The 22,043-nt window shown below is 54.9% G+C and overlaps 1 protein-coding gene across 6 annotated transcripts in view; it reads right to left on the bottom strand.

Annotated features, from left to right (window-relative positions):
- Positions 1-1,453: 1,453 nt before the first annotated feature.
- The window catches only part of Ralgds (ral guanine nucleotide dissociation stimulator), a 39,201-nt gene continuing 18,611 nt past the window's right edge, over positions 1,454-22,043 (bottom strand). The window contains exons 1-18 of one of the 6 annotated variants that reach the window (XM_029474259.1): positions 20,362-20,630; positions 13,582-13,692; positions 11,944-12,137; positions 11,428-11,523; positions 10,652-10,845; positions 10,012-10,409; positions 9,148-9,363; positions 8,854-8,957; positions 8,421-8,505; positions 7,117-7,185; positions 6,774-6,860; positions 6,280-6,312; positions 5,920-6,041; positions 5,667-5,762; positions 5,336-5,537; positions 4,958-5,200; positions 3,954-4,068; positions 1,454-2,442 (exon numbers count right to left, since the gene is read on the bottom strand). In XM_029474259.1, the coding sequence (XP_029330119.1) occupies positions 2,267-2,442; positions 3,954-4,068; positions 4,958-5,200; positions 5,336-5,537; positions 5,667-5,762; positions 5,920-6,041; positions 6,280-6,312; positions 6,774-6,860; positions 7,117-7,185; positions 8,421-8,505; positions 8,854-8,957; positions 9,148-9,363; positions 10,012-10,409; positions 10,652-10,845; positions 11,428-11,523; positions 11,944-12,137; positions 13,582-13,692; positions 20,362-20,544 (2,724 nt within the window). In that variant the 5' untranslated portion in view covers positions 20,545-20,630 and the 3' untranslated portion in view covers positions 1,454-2,266. Of the gene's footprint in view, positions 2,443-3,953; positions 4,069-4,957; positions 5,201-5,335; positions 5,538-5,666; positions 5,763-5,919; positions 6,042-6,279; positions 6,313-6,773; positions 6,861-7,116; positions 7,186-8,420; positions 8,506-8,853; positions 8,958-9,147; positions 9,364-10,011; positions 10,410-10,651; positions 10,846-11,427; positions 11,527-11,943; positions 12,138-13,581; positions 13,693-20,361; positions 20,631-22,043 lie in introns of those variants that run through there. The other 5 variants (XM_029474260.1, XM_029474258.1, XM_021152630.1 and 2 more) reach the window with 5 other exon arrangements.

The raw sequence follows: 22,043 nt of genomic DNA, 5'->3' as shown, positions 1-22,043 counted from the left end.
TTTTTGTTTTGTTAACTAATGGGAGGAAATGTGGCCTTCCTTCCCCCAGCCTGGAACCTGCTTGCTCAAAGGTGGAGCTACCGGCTCATTCGTCCTGTCACACCTACCTACTGCTGGAACCTGCCTTTGCTGCCTGGAGGCACACACGTGTTCGTCCTGCTACTGGACCCTGAGTTACTTGGCGGGATATTGGGTTCCCTCCCCCTTCCTTTATAACTGAGTGTTTGGAAATAGTAAAATTGAGCCTTGATCAGAACTTGTTGTCTTGGCTCCATTGTTTCTTCCGCCCGTCTAGATTCCTCTCTTTTCAGCCTGAACTGCCATTCTCAGTTGAACCGTTTGTGTTGTGGACTGCGGGCAGGCCGCAACACAGATCCTGCTTGTTTCTAAAGACTGATTTATTTTTGTGTGTATGAGGTTTAACCTACATGTGTTCTAGTGTTACATGTGTGCCTGGAGGCCAGAACAGGGCATCAGATTTTCTAGAAAATACACGTGATGGTGAGCCACCATGTGGAATCCAGTTCGTGTCCTCTACAAGACCAACCATCAAGCGCCCCGCCAGCCCCTCTTCCTACAAACCCCACACATTTCTGTGTTTATGAGCATGTGGTGCACCCGGTGATCTCACTTACAGGAGTTGTATTTTCCCCACCATGTTGGTCCCAGGGAGCAGACTTGGGTTGTTGGGCTTAGTAATGGGTACTTTCACCTCCTGAGCCACCCTGCTGGCTTACAACCTACCACTTCTTTCTATCTCATTCACCTACCTATCTTCCTTCCACCCATCTTTCTATCTATCTATCTATCTATCTATCTATCTATCTATCTATCTATCTATCTATCTATCGTATGTGTATGAGTGTCATGAGTGTTGGCTCTATCTATCTATCTATCTANTATCTATCTATCTATCTATCTATCTATCTATCTATCTATCTATCTATCTAATGTGTATGAGTGTCATGAGTGTTGGCTGCATGCTTTCCAGTACCTGAGGAGCCAGAAAAGGGTCAGATCCCCTGGAGCTGGAATTACAGGTGGTTGTGAGCTCCCTGACATGGGTGCTGAGAAGCAAACCCAGGTCCTCTCCAAGAAGCCTGCCTCTGGGCTCTGCCCTCCACACCTCCCTGAGACCTCCGCATATGTGTGTGCTCTTAGCTGTAGAGCCCCCACCCCACTCCCCAATCTCCTATCTCTATAGAGACGGATCCCTGGAGCCACCGCCTGACACCAGCCATTCACAGGCCATCTCCTCATGAGAACACTCCAGGAGTGCTGAGAGGCTGTAGCACTGAGCACATCACCCCTTTAACTTGTCTGCTGCACATGAAGTGGGTATGTGCTCCTTCAGCTGCCTCTTCTCTGCCTGCATGAAATCAACTGAGAGTCCTTACAAAAGAGTCAGAAAACCCTGCAAATAAGTAAGGAAATAAAAACAGTAAAACCACAGTGACCAGGCCGTAGTAGAAACTGGATTTTAATATAATATTCAAGTCTAGCATTTTCTATTTACAACAAATAAATATTGTCCCACCCCAATCAGTAAACTTTTTACGTTTTATACAAATATTCAGTTGTTTTCCTCCTCCCCACAAACCTCCCACTGTGTGTAGTCTTGTACAGCCCGGATGCAGCGGTGGTGAATGGCACTTTCAGTGGACTGGGATTCAATACCAACCGGGCAGTTCATGAGAGGGCTTCTCTCTCTGATCCAAGGGAGGGCTTGGGCTCCTGGTGGGCGAGACTCCCTCACTCTGTAGGCCCTGAAGGTGGAATCTTTGGTGCAGCCTGAGAAAGGCTAGAGTGTGGGAGGAAAGGCTAGGACCTCCATGAAGGTCCCAGGCCAGTGCCTGTGGGCACAAGGAGAGAATGCAGTCGGCAGCCCTGCTGGGTGTATATGTGTCCTGGAGCATCCGGAAGCATGGGTGGCAGTGATCTGCACCTGGGGAGGTGTCAGGAAAGTGTGGTGGATAGTGTCCAGGGCAGGCAAGGTCCCATGCCCAGTTGGCAGCACTCCTTGGCAAAAGTCAGCTAGTCCTCTGGTTCCAGAGAGCAGAAGGCACCGAAGGCGGCAAGTGGTCCCCAGAGGCCAGGTCAGCCTGTCAGTGGCAGGTGTCAATCCCGGCAGCAGGAGAGGTTCAGGGTGAAAGTGGAGTAGGGGGTAGCCTGGACTGGCAGGGGGCAGAGGTACCTGTGTGGCCTGGGCCACTCTAGTCCGTAAGTGCTTAGTCCCCGGCCCGTCAGCCCGCCCCAGGAGACGTCCTTAGAAGATGCCTTTGGCAATCCTGAGTCCCTTCTGCTTCATACGAGGGAGGGTGGAGCTGGCTCCATGCTTGACTTTAGCCCCCTTAGTGAAGGTCCGCTTCTTTAGAATGAAGTCATAGTTGGCGGTAGAGTTCATGGCATAGAACACATTGGCGTTTTCTGGAATCTTCAGCTCTGGTGGGAGAGGGACAGGGAGTGGTGCTTTATGTGGCTGAGATGCCCCCACCTCCTGAGAGCCTCCTCCCCGCCAGGCCACAGCAGGGCCTTGGGAGTCCTCCAATCCAGCTCCAACAAGGACCTCTCCTGTGACCCCAGGAGAGGTCGATGAGAGCCTAAGGAAGTCTCTCCACACCACCTTTACGGCTGTCTCTGCTGGCTAAGACTTCCAGCCAGAGCAGGTTTCCTGGAATCCACACTGCTTTCCTTGATGCTCCACTGCTACTCACCAAGGCTCCAAGGACCAGCAGAGGGCAGAGCCTTCCTCTGGGTTCCATTCCACTAGTCACCGCTGGCCTAGAATCTGTCCATCATTACCAAGCGGGACTTGCTGCTCCTGCTGACCCCGTGTCTGCCTCTAGTTCCTGAGCCTCTGTAGGCCTGCCTTCTGGAAGGAAGGGCCCCCCTCACCCTGTCCATATAACCAAAACAGTGGAGAAGCTGAGAGGAGGTTTGCAGTAGAACATCTAGGTATCTTGGGAGTTACTGCAGACAGCAGCAAATAGTGAGATGGGGGTGTTTAGCTCACTTCAGCAGTGTCTGTGGTGACAGACATGGTGGCCTCTGTGGTGATGTCTCTCTCTAGCATTAAGCTGCTGGCCACAGCCTCCTTTTGGGGAAAAGGACATAGGCACAGAGCCCCTGAAATTCTCCAAGATCCTTGAGAATGGCCTGATTTTTCTATTTATCTTTTTAATTACGTTCATGCATCTATGGAGGCCCAAAGAGGGCATCACATCCTGTACAACTGGACTCATAGGAAGTTGTCAGCCAGCTGATGTGTGTGCTGGGAACTGAACTCAGATCCTCTGCAAGAGCAGCACACACTTAGGGGATTATAAGTAACCATGTGGGTACTAGGTACTGACTCAGGACCTCTGAAAAAGCAGCAAGTTCTAACTGGGGAGCTGTCTGCCCAGCATACAGCACACTGTAACCATTGACTGAGCCATCTGTCCAGCACACAGTAGCCTGTACACTGTAACCACTGAGCCGACTCCCCAGCCCAGGCTTGTGACTCCATCCTTCTTTCTAGAATGCTGACTTGTCTGTGTGCTTTTTTGCATCTCATGTGTGTATTTTTTTTTAGAAGATGTATTTATTTGTATTTTGTGTGAGTTGGTGTTTAGCCTGCATGTATGGCTGGGAAGGTGCCAGGTCTCTGCAAATGAAGCTACAGTGATGAGCTGCCATGTAGGTGCTGGGAACTGAACCTGGGTACCATGAAAGAGCAGCCGGCGCTCTGAACTGCTGAGCCATCCAGCCTCTCGTGTGTGGATTTTAACATAAGCATTCTTCCTGAAGTACCTGCTTTCTTATTTTAACCAGGCAATGTCCTCTCTGACAGGCCCACGCATGAGCCTCTCTCCTCAACTCTTGTCTCTTATGGAGAGGCCCAGCAGCAGACTCTAGGGAAGGGGCCGGTGCTGAGCCGCCCCTCGGCCCTGGCCTACAGTTGACTGACTTACTGTGATCCTCTGAGATGATCTGCACCAGCTCATAATCCTCCGGCTCGTCCTCATCTAGGTTGTGTTTGTCCATGGCTTTTCGGATGACAGTCGGAGCCTTATCCTGGCTGGTCACCTGAATTGGGATGGGGAGCAGGCTATCAGGACAGGGCACAGTGTCCTACAACAGCTTGCCACCAACTTCCACATGGTCTTGGGGAGCTGTGTGCCCCTGAAGCAAGAGAAACCAATAATTTCCACTCCGATGGTAAGGAGGAAGCAGCTAATGCTCACTGGCCTCCCATGGCCAGCCCTGCCCTAAGGCTGCAGTGGCAGGCAGCACAGGCTAGCTCAGGGGGTTCAGACATGGGGTCACCCAGGTGAACATGACTAAGCACCATTCCGGCTCCTGGCACTGAGGGGCACCGAGGGGCTAAGGCCCTACTGGGGTGGGTACGGTAGGGTACCTGACCCAGTGTAGCGGCCGTCTGCAGCTTAAGCCCTGGCAGGTGGGAAAAGCCCTCCGTGTGCTGCCCATCCATAGTCTGATCCCATTGGCTCCACATTCAAACAACATCCACACCTTGGCACTACTGAGTCTGGCCATGGCTACCAGCCTGCTTTGGTCCCTACCTTCCTGAGCTTGGACTGCAATAAGCTCCTAAGCAGTCTGCCTCCATCTTGGTCAGCAGCCTATCCCCATGGACACACCCAGTCACCACTGGCTTCTGTTTCAACCCTCAAGAGAAAGTCAAGGGCCTTACAGGTCAACGGGTCCTGAATGACTTTCCCTTAATCCCTTGGGCCTGATGCCCTACAGGCTGGCCCATTTCCTGGGTGCGTGGGCACAGTGCTCCTCTCCCTCCTCATGGGCCCGAGTGCTGACCCAGCTCGCCAGGTTTTCTCTCTATTCTTTTTTAAGATAGTTTAAGATGGTTCAAAGACCGACAGCAGGCAGGTATCTGTGCATGTCTGCCGTCCAGCCAAGTCAGGCCCCACGGGCACACGGGCTGCAGCTCACTCACCAGGATGCTCTTGTACATGTTGCCGTTGTCCACATCCAGGCTGACCCTGATGATGCAGCAGTCGCCCACCTGCTGGTTGTAGAGAGGCAGTGAGGAGCTGTAGCTGCAGACCCCTGAGACGGAGCGCTTGTGGGTACGCGTGGTAGACACGGGCGTGGTGGAGGCTGACGAAGAGGAGGTGCTGCTGGAGGCGGAGCTGATGCCAGAGGTCTCTGGGGACGACTGGGAGGCTGACTCCCAGAACTGTGGGCGACAGCAGTGTCAACAGCAGCCTGAACCACGAAGGGCCCTGAAGGCCAGCAGCCAGCTTTGGGGACTTCTGGGCCCCTTGTTGGACAAGGTGTAAGGATGGGCAGAGGAGGGAGCATGGGTGGTCACCTTCTTTTCCTGGCCATCAGGAGACTCTGGGACAAAGCTCATGTTGATCTCCTCCACATCAGAGCTGGAAGAGCCAGCTGAGTGCACACTGAGCGCGTCAGTGATGTCCCCGCTGCTGAGGTAAGGGCTGCACCGAAGCTGGTCACAGGACTTGGAGTGGGCACTGCTACTGGTGCTGAGCTCTGTGCTGGGAGCCTGGCGGCTACAGGAAAAACTTGGCTTACTCTCGGGGTCTTCCCATCTCATTAAGGTGAAAACTGAGGCTCAAATTGCTGACTCAGCTCACTCTGTGAAGGGCTGGTGGGTGTTAGGATTAGGCCCCAGCACTTACTCGCTCCAGCGCTTGACAATGGCTGTGCTTTTCTTGCTCCTCAGGGTGTTGCTGGCTGACTCAGATGGGGGCTCCAGCTCACACGACAGGGTGTAGCTAAGGAAGACATGGCTGTGAGGCTACCAGGAGCCAAGCTGGGGCTCCCAATCGGGGTAGCCCCCAAGCTGGAGCCTAGATGCGCAGTTGTCACCAGGCAACAGTGATGACATCATGCCCCCCCACCCCCACCCCACCCCACGGCCAGCATCCTCACCTCTCAGCCTCACTGAGTCGCTCCATAGCTCGGAACCAGGCTCCAAAGTGTTCTTCCGGAGCAATGCTGTAGTTGTTGCAGGCTGACTGCAGCAACTTGATCTGGGCAATGACTTCGAACTCCTGGATCAAAAGACAATAGGGTGGTGAAGCCTCTGTGTCTTTACCGCCGCCTTACACCCACTCACACGTCTCCCTCTTTTTACACAGGAGGCTGTCCCGGATGTCATCACCCCAAGACCCTTTTCTATGGAATAGCCTCTGAAGAGTGTACCAACTATCACCATAGAGCAACACAAGGACGCACATGCCTTGCCCAGCCCACGACCTCCCCCATCCCCTGAAGCTGGCAGCTCCTCACCTTCCTTCTCTTTTCAAAGTTGATCAGTCTCCCCTAGAAGACAGACAGCCAATGTCCATAAGTAAACAGGCACCTTCGAGCACTGCCTACCTTCTGTACTACCACAGACACCCACTAGGGGGCAGGAAGTACCCACGCCTGGCTCTAGGCACTAGCAAGGGGAAAACCCTAAGGGCAGAGGTTGTGGGCAGAGGTTGTAGACATTTCTGTCCAACCCACTCTGAGTTCCAGGGCTCTGCCTCGCCCACATGCTGTCTGTCCAGCCCACTCTGAGTTCGAGGGCCCTGCCTGGCTCACATGCTGTCTGACCTTGGAGTGGTAAGGTTCACTCTCTTGCCCATGCATACCTAGTCTGGCCAACCCTCAGTTCTGCTGTCAGAACTCTGTAAAGTCTTCAAGGGGGCAACCTCCAAGCTCTCCTGAGAACCAGAGCTCAGGGGGCTCCTCTGTCCTCCTTGCCCTTCAGACCCTACCACAGGCCCGGGTACACTTACATAGAGATAGTCCTTCATGGCAGTGTCCAGCATCACCAGGTCAGTGAGGAATGTGCCCAGGTAGGGAACGGTGCCCTGGATGACTCCCTGGGGCATCAGTCAGGTGGGAAAGAAGTGAGGCCTGGTCAGGGCCTCTCCACGGCTCACCCGACCCCAGCCAGGCCCACTAGGGCCTGCAGCCCAGGCTACAAACATCTATGGCCCCTGCTCATACCCTTCCCAAAGATCTCTGCCACGCCCTGATTCTGATATCCCCAAAGATATAGCAGGTCACCTTGCCACAGGAGGTTAAGGGCCAACCAAGGGAGCCCTTCCTCTCCCAACCTCCGGGCGGGCCACTCACTGTCTCCTTCTGACGTCTCTGGGCTCTCCTAGGGTTCATCTCCAGTGTGGCAAACTTGGAGGTTCCTTCCTGCCAGGGTTGAATGTGAAGTCAATAAGATTTTCTTCCTCTCCCAAGCCCAACCTGTGCTCCGATCCTGGGCCTGGCTGGGCCAACGTGTCTGCTGCCACATTTGATATTTCTAGATCAGTGTCCTGTTTTAACACTCACTGGGTGGGGGAGGGAGGGCCTGGGCCTGGCCTTTGTGCACCTCACCTTCAAAGTTCCTGGGGACAGGAGGGCTTAATTCCTGGCCCCTAGTGCCATCTTGACTGGCCTGCAGCAGTGAGGGGCATGCAGCCCGGTGGCCTCCTGCACACCCCTCATTTCCCTTAGAGCCATTGCGTCCTGCGAGCTCAGCATCCTCCATTTGCCAGACAAGAAAACAGAAGCCTGCACAGTGGCAGTACCTGGCGCACAGTGGCAGTACCTGGCATGGAACCCCACAGGGACCCAAAGAACTGCAGGCTACTGACTCGAGTCCTGTCCTCCGGCCACAGGAAGCATGGTAGGACGGTCTCTAACTGAGCTGTCATACGGGAGAGGGAGAAGGCGGGGCCTGAGACCAAAGCTTCCCAGTTCCACAGGTCCCTTAGCAGATGCTTTGTTCTCTAAGGATCTTGGGCCCTGCAGGGCCACCTCAGCCTGCTCTGCATAGCCAGGGCAGGGCCCACTGATAATGCTCTTCTTATGCGGTAACTTCTAGGGTGAGTTCATCAGCCCCCGATCCGGCTAAGCTGCCGGGGCACCCTATGGCCTCAAGGGATGAAGCAGTCAGTCCACCACCGTTCCTCATGCTGGTCAGCTGCTGCTTCAGGGCAGCGGGGAGAGCCACCTATACAAGCATAGCTGCACCCTGGGACTAGATGTTTGGAATGGAGGATGACACCCATCCCAGGTAGCCTCTCACTGGGACAAGCCTGGCACCACAGATAGAACAGGCTGACTCAGGGAAGTAGCACCCTCTTCCATCTGCCATCAGTCTGCCAGTGGCTAAGCCACAGCAGGAAGCTGTAGACCTGCTAATCCGGCTGTCTCATCTTCCTGCAGCAGGCTGGCTGGCTGTCCCTACTACATCAGATTACCAGAGGCCTACTGTTCCACCAAATGCCTGCCACCTGTCCAAGAACAAAGTCATCCCCTCCTCCTGTCTGGTCTTGACAGGACTGGAAGTTGGCCAAAAGCTTTCAGTGAAGAGATGAAACCCTGCCATCTCCTGCCCCCTCCTCTGGCCCCTTCCTCCAACACCCTGTCTGCCACCTCACCTTGATGAGCAGCTCTCTGCTCAGGGAGTAGTTGTTCTCATCAGAGAAGATCTCCGACAGTTTCTGGAACACTCGAAAGCTGTCCCTGAAGGAGGCACAGAGTGAAGGCGAAAGTAGGGAAGGCTGTGCACTGGGGCAAGCACTGTGGGGAACCCGTTTTCCTTTACAACAAAGCTTCCGTACTGCTGGAGAAGAACCCTAAATATGGTTTCACGGAAGCCTACCAGAGCAGGCAAAACTGTTTTGCTCTCAGCTGGGTAGTTCTGTGCTGTGTGCAAGCACGAGATACTTACCTGGCTCTAATCAGGGAGTGCACACTGAGCTGTGCCTACCAGTGAGCCTACCCTTCCCTTGGTCTCTGCTGTTGGGCCTCACTAAAGGTAGAGCCAGCCTGGGATACAGGGGGTGGGGATGGGGAGACAGGGAGACCTACCTGGAGACCTCCTCCCACGTCTTCTTTAGGCGGTGGATGGCATTGCTCTGTAGAGCAGAGAGGATGGCGTAGAGGGAGGAGAAATTCTTGAGCGCTCTGCACTCCTGGGGACAAGGAGTCTGTGAGTGGAGCCCATGGACGAGCCCTTCCTGATGCCAGGAAGCTCCCAGAGGGCATGCCAGGGACACACGTTCACACAGCAACTCAAGTGTACAGTGCCTGGAGGGAGTATACACCTGGCTGTGTGGCCCTGAGGTCTATGAAGAAAAAGAAGAGGCCCCTCCTGTAGCCTACCCTGGCCACCTCGATCCAGTGTTCCACCACCCGGGCCCTGTCCGGAGCCTTCATACTCTGGTCCCCAAGGCAGGTAGTAATGACACAGTTGGCCACGTTGTTGAACTGGGCGACAGTGGCGCGGATGGTAGGCGCGAGGTGCTCCTTGCCCTTCTTGTCCCTTTGGGACCAGATGGAGCCCAGGCAGTGGTAGGGCACGACTTTCTTGAATAGTTCCTAGGGAGGGGGTCAGTGTCACAGCCCTGCACAGCCCAAAGGCCCAAGCTGCAGCATGTAAGAGTGAGGATGTGGCTGAACCTGTGGGACCCTCGCCCCTTCACCTGACTTCTGAGGGTACCCAGTGCAAGGCAAGCCAGGTAAAGTGAAGGGAGAGGAAACGCACACATAGCAGTGTCCCTGCCTGCTCACCTCTGAGAGCATCTGCTGCTCGTCGCTAGCAGGCAGGCCTGCTGCTATAGCCCACCTGAGTCTCAGTCTCCAGTGCACAGTAAGCACGTCATAAATGCTGAGGTTAGACAGGCTTCAGGGTGGAGTGGAGGAGGGGGACCCAGGAGCACCTTGGCGAGCACTCCTCCATCCCTCAGAGATGTGCGTGTGCACGTGCGCAATACACACACACACACACACACACACACACACACACACACACACACACTCATTCTCTCTCTCTCTCCCCTCCCCCCTTTCCATGTTCACCACGGGGGTGGAAAATCAATGCCTTGGGTTAAGTAGTATGCCCTAATCACACGTTTGTTAACAGCGGAGCTAGGACTTGCCCTGGGACAAAGGCTCTGAACCAGAAAACAGGTCTAGACGGCAGAGGATAAAAGGAAGCCTGCCTTGCCCCAGCCCCAAGCCACTCACTGCATCCATCAGAGTAAACTGTTCAGCCACCAAGTCAGGAGGGAACAGCAGAAGGTGAGGCTTCTCGGTTAGTCCATTCTCTGTGACTTCAGGCAGAGACCAGGAAGGCTCTAAGGCAGGAGTGGGCATAGGAGTTGACTCCAGTTCCAGGCTCTGTGAGACGGCGGGCTCCAGCTCTGGAGCCAGTGCTAGGGATGGCTCAGGCTCTTGAGGTGGCTCTGGAACTGGTTCTAGCTCAGGAGCTGGTGCCACCACTGGGCTGGAGGCCAGCACTGGCACTGGGGCCGTGGCGGGCTCTCGTACTGGAGTTGATGTCACCGCTTGGCTGGGCGTCAGCAGCAGTGCTGGTTCTAGCTGTGAAGCTGGCTTCAGAGACAGCACTGGAGCTGGGGACAGGGCTGCAGGAGATAAGATGCCCACTATGGCTGTCTTGTCCAGAGCACTTCCAAGACAGAGAATCACTGACTGCCAGAGAACAAGCCCCCATCCCAACAACAAGATGGTATCCCAGACTCTGGTGTACTACCTACTGGGCCCCAGGCTCGCTCTTGCTCCTGGCTTGGTGGCTGGAGCCTCTCTGTGATAGAAACTTTTACTGACCCTCCTAGCAGGCTCTGTGTGGCTGCCCCTGGTTCCTCACCCTCAGGCTCAGCCTCACTGGGCTCCAGGTCCTCCAGCTGGGCCAGGAGAAGGTGAGCGCGGCGCTCCAGATCTGAGCCAGGCATGTTGAGCTGTACATAAGCCACCAGCTGCTTGAGGCAGGGAAAGTCCGGAGGTTGACAGAAATCCTCTGAGTATTGGTCCAGCCAGGTGCCCAGGATGGAGGAGATGGCACTGGGGACACGCAACAGAGTCAGAGGCATGGTCTCTCCTCGTACCCTCCCACAGCATCCTGGTGTGCCTCCACCCACAAGTCCCCTTTGGCTGTTCAAGTAACTAGACAGAGGTTACAGAGGGCCCTACAAGGAGGCAGCAAAGGCTCATCAATGGGATGGTGGCTCACCCGGTTCCCACTCCTGCCCAACTCTACTGGAATGGAGATGCCCAAAGGGCCTGCCATTCAACCAGTGGTGAGGATTACCTCGGTACCTATTCTTTGTAAGCCAGGTGTGGGTTGCATTTTCCTGAGGGACTCAGGGACTAGCTAAACGCCCATTCTTAAGGAGTGAGGTTGCACGTCTATTGAGACAGGCTATGCTAGGGAAGGATTTTCACAGTGACTGGTTCTGAATATCACATACTCTCTCTCTCTCTCTTTCACACACACACACACACACACACACACACCCCTCCTCTTCCATCTGACACAGGGGTAGCCTTAGACCTTAGCCCAGCATCAGGAATCACATGTGTGGGCCTATAGTTTGCTCAACCCTTGTTCCCTAAACCTCCCCTCTGGACTCAAAGCCTACTTACTTTTTGAGTTGGTCCTGCGGTCCACCGTCCTCACTGGAGTAGGGGAGGATGCAGCCATATCTAGAGGAGGCCGTGAGGGCGTCACATCTACCGTACCTGCTTATGATGTCTAGTGTTACTGGTCAACTCCCTGATGGGAATGGGGCCCAGGGAGGCAGGGACTCAGCTCCTGTCACAGAGTTAGGTGCTTGGGAACATGGCTACGCACAGCAGACTGCTTTAGAAACCGAGGCACTTCAGCAGACCTGAGGTCTCTCAGTCGATTACCACAGGGCCATCCTTGCTCTGTGTATATCTAGGTTGAGGTCCCCCTCCTTTCTATGTAGGGAACCCACTTAACCTGAGGCTGAGGAGAGGAAGGCCCTGGCAGCCCAGGCTGGCTGGGGCCACCCCACCCCGACAGGACCTATGCAGCTCAGCCCTGACAGGAGCCTGGGAGGAGGCTTATCCCCAAGCTGGGCTCTCCCAAGGCGCTGCCGGCAGGAAGGGTGTCCTGGGTCTGGCGGCAGTGCTCACCTTTTGAACAGCAGGTCTAGCACCTGCTGGGTGGTAGTGAAGGCTCTGTAGGTGCACAGGAAGACGGTGACGTAGGAAAGGTCACTGCCCTGGAAGGCAGGCACCAGGTGCTCCACCAGCTTCTCCAGAGTGCCAGCCTTCACCGTGCGCACCTTGCAGGTCTCATAGAGGTTCAGAGCCGACTCGTTCTCACACTGGGGGGACAGGAGAAGAGCGAGGTCAGTAGCAGGGTCATGTTCTCAGGGAAGCTGGAGGCTGGAGCTCGGGTCACCTCCTGGACACCCTCAGCAGAATGTGGCCCAAACTGGGACAAGAGGGTCTCTCTCTGGTTTTAAAGTCTTGGATTTTCAAGCAGAATTTGAAGTGTTGAGCCCTTCAGGGTGGTTTCTTAGGTGAGTGACAGCATTCTCTAACATACTCTGTGGGAGGGGAATGTTTCCAAACTGAACAGTCCATCCCAGAGGAGGAAAGACAGGCTTACTCCAGGGGGTGGGGGGGTGTTGGCCTATCAAGACCCAGAACCCTGAGCAATTTCAATGACCACAGGAGAGAACCATGCTGGGATGCAGCAGTGGTGAAGCATGGCTGTGTGGCGGCACCAGCACTGTCTTCTGGAATATTATGTGGCTGAGTCGCTCAGGCTCAGCTTCTTAGCTCAAGGGGCCCACAAGACTTGTTCTGAGACAGCAAGTTGCAGAGAAGTGTATACATGTTGAAGAATTTTGTCAGCTTGATACATCTGACAAAATTAGAGTCATCTGAGAGAAGAGACCCTCCCCCCCCAACTGAGAAATGCCTCCTTAAGTCTGCTGTGGACAAGACTGCTGGGAGAGGGTCCAGCCCTTGTGGGTGGGGCCTTCGCTGGGCTGGTGATCCTGGGTTCTGTGAGACAGCAGGCTGAACAAGCAATGGAAGCAAAACAGTCAGGAGCTCCCTCCCCTCCACGGCCTCTGCATCAGCTCCTGCCTCCAGGCTCCAGCTCTGCATACGCTCCCTAACTTCCTTCAGTGATGGATGAGGATGTAGAAATGTGAGCCAAATGAACCCTTTCCTCCCCAGCTTGCTTTTGGTCATGGTGTTTCTTTATAGCAATAGTAATCCTAAGACAGACAGCTTACAAAGCCTAAACTTCCATTCAATGGGGGCAAAGGGCAGCCCTTCTATGTGAGAGGATTTCTGAGACTAGGGGGAAGAGGACGGGGGAGGAGAGGAGTGACATGTGAGGACAGGTGTTTTTTTTTTTTTTTTTTTTTTTTTTCGAGACAGGGTTTTTCTTTATAGCTCTGGCTGTCCTGGCGCTCACTTTGTAGACCAAGCTGGCCTCGAACTCAGAAATCCGCCTGCCTCTGCCTCCTGAGTGCTGGGATTAAAGGCGTGCGCCACCACGCCCGGCTGTGAGGACAGGTTTTAAACCTAGCAAAATACTTGAATATGCATGGCCTTATGGGCAATGAGAAGCAAAGTCAATGGCTTCTCTTCTCACCTGTCAGCAGGTGATGTCAGCAGGATCCTTGTGCATGGGCTGGGGAAGGGAGGGAGGCTCGGCCCAGAGTCCTCAGAGGGACTAGGGCCCTCAAACAGAAAACTCTGGAAAGAAGTCTGGCAGGGTCACCCTCCTGGTCTCCTCTCCATACTTACCCCTAGCCAGCGCTGGCCCTTAGTGGCTCCTTGGTGTAGCTGGACCTTGCGCAGGGAGATGGAGTAGATGACCCCGTTGATCAGTTCCTCCCCAATCTCCTGCGTGGAGCTCTGGAAAGACAGGGCCCAGGAGCCAGGCCAGGCCATCAGGGGTCTGCTGCAGGGGCATGGCACAGGCAGCTGGCTTCTGGACTTCCAGGACTTGCCACCTGGCTCCTCATGACCTTAAGGTCAACATCTCAGGAACCTGCTCCTACTTAGTACTGGACAGCCCGACACAGTCTACCTGGACAGTACTGTTATTCAGCCATTTCAGAGGCGGGTAAGTGGAGGCTGAGGCAGCCAAACTGTCTGGTGTATATGACAGATCCCCTATGCCAAGGCCCTAGCATGGTCACAGGCGGCACTGGCCTCAGAGCCCAAGGCCAGGGTCACCCACACTCTTCTCTCTTTGTCCCATCTGAGGTTCCAGGCTGACCAGGCGGCAGCAGGCAGCTCTTTCTAGCCCAGCGCTGGAGTCGGCACCATGGCTCTAGGGCAGGTGCAGACGCTGACCACATCTGAGGCCACTTCCTTCCCCTTCTGCTCATTCATGCTGCTGAGACTTCTTGGGTAACATGGGGGTTCCCAGCTGGCTATTCTTCCTCATGTGAGTGAGTGGGGTACAGCAACAGTGCTGGGGATCCACAGAACCCCAAATCATGAGGCCTGTGTGGGGAAGGGGGTCATGTGACTGCTTCTCAGAGCCTAAAGCAGAAAGGAAACACTCACTTCCTTGCACCTCAGGCTCTCTCTACTCCCGCCCTCTGGAGAAAGGATAGAGGGGACCCGATTCCTGGAAGTCAGTGGGTAACAAGAAGGCTCACCACCCTAAGCAATCCTGGCCCTCAGCGCAGGGAACTTCCCTTCAGAGACTAGTGGCACTGTCATCAGCTAACCCCTGACCCAGATCTAGAAAGTCTTTCAGCAAAGATAAAGGAGACCATGGCTCTGGAACACCCACTGTGTCGGCTCAGCGTTCTTAAAGTCGGGGCTGGCAGAGTCTTCCTTCCCCAAGGAGCCTGTGATGCCTGTACCAGCATCAGCAGCAGAGTCAAGGTCACACATGAAGCTCCTGCCACACAACACTGGGGTTCAGCCTGGGGACCCTAGTACGGTGCTAGTTTGCAACAGGTTTTTATCGATGCCCATTAGACAGAAATGTGCCCTGGCCAGGCACACCCGCGGGCGTAGCTGGATGCAAGCAGCAGTGGCCATCCCTGAGCAGGGCGCAAATGCAAGGCTTTGCTTGGCCTGGGCTTCCGCTGATAGCCCAGCAGCTGGCCTGGGCCCTGTGGGAGTGTCATGTGATCCCCGTACCCTTCCCCCAACCGAGGGGGGCCATTCTGCCAGCTGGATGGGGGTGGGGGTGCAGACAGGCTCTGAGAGCCATACATGTCTTCCTCTGGGGAGTTGACACCCTGTTGCACAGATGGGAACTGTTCCAGCCATGAGGAGCTAAGCCCTCACTCTGCTTCCTTCAGACAATCACAGCAGAGTGAGCCAGGCCACCTCACAATACTGAGTGTGGGCCCCTTTGCACCAGATACCCAGAGAAGGCAGAGATACCCCAGGCCTGGTTAGAAAGCAACAGAGAAGAGCTGCCCTCCCCAGTCTAAGGATCTATCCTCAGGTCCCTCTGAGGTTGGACGGGCAGGGACCATGTAACCTGAGGCTACCTTGAGCTACCTTTCTAGCAGGCAGCCCATGTAGGAAGTGTCATGATCCCAGGAATATTCAAGCAGTCCAGGGAGGGGAGGGGGTAAGCTGGACTGGTAAACAGCTGAAACAGCAAAGATGTCTGCCAGCCTGCCTGCCTGGGGCAGGCATCCAGGAGGCCTCTGAGCTCCAAGAAAGAAATGCCACATGGTTGGCTGTGTCCTTAGAGAGGATCATCTCCTCCCAACACCCCCCACCCCCAGGCCCTCAAATTTGCAAGGCCCCCAGGGACCTGGGATGAAGCTGGCTGTTGTCGCTTGAGGGTGAAAGTGTCCCTGGGAGTCCTGGGAGTAAGCCGTCCCCACAATCACAGTCTCTTGAGCATAGCCCAGAGCTCCCAGAATGGGGTGTGTCACCTGATCAAAGTTCTCAGGGTGGCAGGCCAGCAGGATGTATGTCCCCCAGCTAAAAGAAAGAGAGCTGCAGGCCAAGCCCAGAACAGCAAGGGGCTCAATAAGGATGGGGATGCCAGGCTTGTGTCATATCTCCCTAGAGAGCACTGGATGGTGGTGGTGGCCTGGCCTGGCAGACACTGGCTGCTTCTGCTTTGGAAGGCCTTGGCAGATGTGGTAGAGTTCAAACATGAGACCACAGTTTCTCTCTATGTGTGCAGAGGCCGGGTGATTCCTACCTCACCACACCTACCTGTACCACAGTCACCAGGGTTTCCCAGGGCTCTAGCAGCTCCCTTGCAGATCCCCTACAGCTCTGGACACACAGGGTCCACAGGACCAGACCCAGGTACTGTATCTCAGGAGGAGTCTCACTCCCCAGCTTGGCTCAGTAAGCTGGCCATGGGCTGAGAGAACAGCAGCAGCAGCTAACAGGTGGCATGGTGGGGGCTGCAGCTGACTAAGGATGGCAGAAAACACTTGGGACAGCACAGGAACTGGTGATGTATGAGAGCCGCACCTGCCCGAGGACCACCTGGACTACTGGATCCAGATGGCAGCTCACTCAGAGTCCTGCCCCATGCTTGGAAAGGAGCTTCCAGACGAGGGAGGGGCAGTCCAGATTCGAGTGAGCCATCTCAGGCTCTTGTCATGGAGGGAGCGCACCTTCCAGTTTTACAGGTGGAAACCAAGCCCAGGGGAGGGTTGAGGTGAGAATCCACAACTTCTCACGCCCAGGCCATGAGCTCCAACAGAGTGGGTAAAATGTGAACATCAAGCATTAGAACCCTGTCTCAGCCCCGGCACTGGGTGGGCAGCCTCGAGGCTGTGCCTCCGTGGCAGCCCTTGGTGATCAGAGGAAGCTTCAGCTAGGGACTGCACAAGGGGCCTGGTTGCCATGGCAGCAGGAGAGCACCAAGACCAAAGAAAAGTCTTGGGCCTGTGCAGAGCTCCCACCAAGTCAGATTCAGGTCCCAGGAACCCTCCCTGTCAGTCTGAGTCCTGCTAATGGCCAAGTTAGCATTTCAGGAAAGAAAACTAGACTCAAGTGGGAGGGGGCACGCCCCAGTATATAGCAGACCCAGCTGACGTCAGACTCACGCCACCCCATGACCATGCCATCCAGCTAACACAGGCACTTCCTGCCCCCGAGCTTCTGTATATTTGATGCATGTAATTTAGTGTGGTGCTTGGTGGATGAAGGGACACCAGGTAGGGACAGGTAGAGCTAGGAAACAGCAGCCAGGACAAGGATTTCACCCCTGGCCTGTAAGGACACACCCAGAGCTGGTTGCGGCTTCTGTCAGGCACACCGTTAGGGCAGGGTCCAGCCACAGTACACAGATGCAGGGGAGAGGCTGAAGACAGAAATGACTTCCTCGGGCTACATAGCAGATGGAAGGTGGCCAGGCTGGTGGCGTCACACCCGTGCCTCTGAGCAGAGGCTTAAGGACGTGTCCTGGGGAATGGATCCTCCAAGCCTGGCTCCTCTGCCGGCTGTCAGTTTCACTTGGCCAACTCCACAACTCCTTTTTGTTTGTTTGTTTTTGTTTTGTTTTTCAAGACAGGGTTTCTCAACTCACTCCATAGACCAGGCTGGCCTCAAACTCAGAGATCCGCCTGCTTCTGCTTCCTGGGATTAAAGGCATGCACCCTCTCTCACTGGGCTGGGCTGGCTCACTCCTCTGCGGTATATACCCGATAACACAGCATTTGTGAGGGTATCAGAAGTTCGGTTCAGGGCAGGTGCTAAACTGTAAGACCCTTCAGAGTGAAGCTGAGCCCCTCCAGATGCTTCCTTGGTCGGAGCCAGCAAGAGGTCTATCCACCCACAGTCTTGAAAACTGTCTGACAGGCGGTCCCTGTTCCTGTCCCGCTAGCAATCTGGTTCCTCCTGCTCCAGAGCTGCCAGGAGGCTCCTAAGAAATGGGCCAGCATCTATCTATCTCTCTCTCTCTCTCTCTCTCTCTCTCTCTCTCTCTCTCTCTTTCTCTCAGACTGGAGACGAGGACCAGTGCCAGCCATCTGGCCCTCCTCATCCTCATTACTGTGCTTCTGAGGAAAGCAACTGGAGGAGGAGGAGACCCTGGGGGCGTGGCTTTGATGGCAAGTCTCCTCACCAACATAACAGGCTCTAAAGTTCTTGAAGGCTACCCTTTTAGAGTCAGCCAGGAAGTATCTCTGGAAGATTATCTTGTGCAAGCGAGCGTGCACGTGTACACATACATACACACACATACACATACATACACACACACACAATGTACCTATATCTCTGAGTTTTCAGGGTCAAGGGAACAAAAGAACCCTCGGGTAAACTACGAGCTGCACACAGTGTGATCAAGAAAGCAGACGGCTTGGAGGAAGAAGCCTGGACTCACTGTGTCCAACCCACACAGCCTTCAGGCGACACACAGGCAAGCAGCCAGGATAAGACGCCTGCCTGCCTAGCTTCGGCCTCTGCAGTTGACCAGCTTGTTGAGTGCAACCTAATTAGTTGTTTCATTTGTTAAATGAGCTATTAATAGCCCTGAACCCCTCAGAGGACAAAAATGCATGCAAATTATTTAGCCTAGGCTCTTCCACCAAGCCCCAGCGGCTGTTAGCTTTTATGTTAAGCCCCTGGTTACAGTTCCCAAGGTCTCAAAATCTGAGGTACTCTCACCTTCTCCTAGACTCTAAGCCTCCCCATCTCTCACCCGACCAAGGCTTTTTTGCAGTGCTTGGGTCAAGCTCTATCCACGACCTTTGCTGGCTTCTACTGCTCACTAGCCATCTCTGCTGGGTCCTGCTTCCAGATCTTATATGTAGCAGACACCCAACCCCCAACCCCAGGGAACACTGTGCTGAAGTCCTGTCTGCGACCCTTTCTGACAATGTATTTATTTAGGTCAGGGACTTCACCTCTCTGGCCTCCAGCCTCTTAGCAGATGGCACTGGCATCTGAGCTGGAGGTCTGTGTGAGCCGGGAGGAACATGGTATTGGTGCCTGCTACCCGTAAATGCTACAGATCCACAGTCACTCTCGCCAGGATGAAGCTGAAGCAAGCCTGTCGCAGGAGCATAAACCTCGTGACCTCTATAAAGCAGACTGGGGCAGGTCAAGCTAGGTCGGTGTGGGGCAGGTCAAGCTAGGTCGGTGGTGGCTTGACTTAGAACTGAGAGGGTAGGCAGATGCCCAGATGTGTGAGGACATCTGGCAACCCCAGGCTGATGGAAACAAATGACAGAAGACGAAAGGCAGAGACAGAGAGTGCAGGGACCTTAATTGGATCGATTTCATTTCTGGACCTGGGTCTGCTACCAGGAAACCAGATTCAGGATGGGGATGGGAGGGAATTATTGGCAAAACAGACAGGGATTTCCCTGCCCCCTCCCCCAGGCGAATGCTAAATGGTCATTGTGTTCAGTTTCCGGCTGTGGCCTCCTCTCCTGCCAGGACCCTGGTTTTCCTGCCCCAGCCAGAAGCTTCCCCTCTGATTTCTAAACAGTGACCAGGCTGCATGACAACACAGAGGCCTGGAGAGAGGGCAGCAGAGGAGGCACAGATAGCAGCAACCCATGCAGGAACAGAACCTTTCAACAGCCCTGCCACAAAGGGTCCTTAGGGATGTAGCTGGACAGAGTCAGAGAGAAGCTTGACACCCCCCTCCAGGAGTGATCAGGCTAGGCCCTTCCAGCACACAAAGCCGGAGACTCTGCCAGACATAATGAAAGCCAGATGAGTGCAGGGCTGGTGGTGGGCCGCCCACCACCAAGCTCCTCGGAGTCCCTCCCCAGCCGCCTCCAGGATGAGACCACTGGGTGAATGAGCAGCCTGGCTTGGGACACCTGCCAAGCACAAGAGGCCTCCTAGGCCTGGGGGCCCCATGACCAGAAGTTCCCGAGCATGCTTTGTCTGAGCCTTCTTTAGGCAGAGCAGGATGCAGGGCTGCCTTGGGATTCCACTACCCCTGGGGCATGGTGGCAGGTGTACACTAAGGTGGAAGGAAGAGGGCACTGCTGGGTGTCCCTGCCCAGGACACTAGAAACAAGCTCCTACCCACACTCACTATTCCCACCTCCCACACATAAAGGCATGGCCTCTGAATCTTCCAGCCCATCCACTCCCTTCCTGCCACTGCCTCCTCTGAACAGCCTTGATGTTCCCGGGTCATTAGACCTATGTCTGACTCAGTGATGGGTATTCAAAGGCCCCTGAGGTCCCACTCACCTCTGGGAGTTTAGGGCTGTGCCACCACAACCACTTGCTGGTCTACTATATTGTGGCCTCCTCGTGTAACGCGCCCCATTGACAAGGGTTTGAAATGAGGATAGGCCCTCGTGGTTGGTGCATTCACACACCACAGGCGTGTAAATAGTGACAGCATGGAGGGGCTTAAAGGTTTGACTGACTGCAGTAATTGGCGTTGTCACACCTGTGATGGGTGGGAGCAGGTACCGGGATGAATTGAGGGGGTATGGAAATTCAGCTCTGATTCCCCACCTACTGCTGAGGGTGTGCTGGAAGCTGTAATGCCCAACTGGCTGCCCCGGGGCAGATACAGCAGGGGGACTTCTGAGGAAGGACCCCCCCCTCCCCCAAGCCACACACAATGCTGCACAGGACCTTGGGCCTCGGCTCACCCACCTCCAGGCGCGGCAGATCAGGGTCGAGCTGCGTGAAGCTGTGCAGCACCACTGGGCAGCTGTCGGGGACGCCCACCTCCAGGCGCACGGCGTCCCACACGCTGCGGCTGCGCCGGGAGCCGGGAAACAACGGCTCGGTGCCCCCTATGGGCCCGGACGCCTCAGCCCACATGCGCTGCACCATGGACGACTCACGGTGGCGCGGGTGGCCGGCGGGCCGCTAGACCCCGGGCAGCGCGGGCGCAGGGCCGGCGCGGCTCCGCGCTGCCTGCGCTCTGCGCCAGGGGCCGGGCCTCGCTGATGTCAGCTGGGGGCGTGGGCTGCTGGGGGAGTGGCTTCAGAGGGGGCGTGGGCCTCCTCTAGTTGGCAGGCCTGGTGGACAACGCTTGCATACACAGTCTATGTATTGTGTGGGCGTGCCCGTGATGCTGTTTTGCTGAAATCAGATCCACTTCCGGGGAATTCCAGTTACAACACCCCCCTAGCTCTGTAGCCTCAGTTTCTTCACCTAGAAAGTATGGGTAATGTAAATGACTTCCTCCAAGAGTGTGACTGGGAGGATGTCATGAGGTCACTGGCTATGTGCTCATATATCAGAGCACGGGTAAGGATGACCCTAAGGATTGATTGGGCTCAGTGTCCACAGGGCGTTGGCATCCAGTCCAAGCTCCATTGGGAGAGGGATGCTTCCAGCCTCAGCACCAGTCACCACAGTCATGCACAAACTAGACAGACCTACTGTGCAAAAGCAATGCTGGTTACCACTAGGTGAGGTGGTGTACTTTTAAAGGCTTGTTTATTTTATTGTATGTGTACTGTTATTTGCCATGTATGTGTGTACACTGCAGACATGGTATATACTGGTGTCTGAGGGGAACAAACTGTGAGTGCTGGGCCATCTCTCCCGCCCCAAGGCCTAAATTTTCTCTGAAATTTTTAATTGTCGGAAAGTATTTTTATGAACAGGCTCCAGTGAATATGATTTAAGAAAAAGATAGGCAGATTTGGCTAGGTGTGGAGATCCCCTAAGGCTGCTCAGAACCCCGGGCTCTGCCCTACCTCCAGGAAGTCCAGGTGTGTGGGGTATATCACAGGAAGGCAGTGGCTCCCACACATTCTGTAGGCTTTTCCCCAGCCCCATTCCTGGGCCAAGGACCCGGCAGCAGCTCAGCTTTGTTTCCTGACCCTGCTGCTCTCTCCTATTCTGGCTTTCTTTTTCTAAGGGCCGCTTCTCTCTGATACTTAGTCCCCAGGCGTCAACCCTGCGGGCAGGCCGTCGGCAGGCAGGCTGCCTCCAGACACACTAATTGCAGGGATGGACGGTGGCAGAGGTGAGGTTCTATCGTCTACTCTGCCTTTCTGGTTGCTGTCCACCTGTTTTATCAAGTTCCTTTCCTGTCTCGTTCTGCATTTCCCTCCTGGGAAGTCTGTTCATGGATATCACATGCACAGATACAGAAACACAGACACACATATGTGTAGGCAGATACACAGAGACATAAAGCCACACAGACAAACAAACTCCTCACTCCCATAGGCCAACAGCTCAAGCCTTTTTACTCTGACCCCCTTTCACCAATATAAGTGTCCTCATGTTCCTGCCTGCTGCCCTAGACCCCACAGGGCTCACACCCTCAGCATCCCCAGCACCAGCTGTGACTTTTTAGATACTTCCCAGAAAGC

This window comes from Mus caroli, chromosome 2 (genome assembly GCF_900094665.2).
Source record: "Mus caroli chromosome 2, CAROLI_EIJ_v1.1, whole genome shotgun sequence".
Classification (NCBI taxonomy): Eukaryota; Metazoa; Chordata; class Mammalia; order Rodentia; family Muridae; genus Mus; species Mus caroli.
Note: the sequence above shows the minus strand (reverse complement) of the source record. Positions and strands in the feature narration are given on the sequence as shown.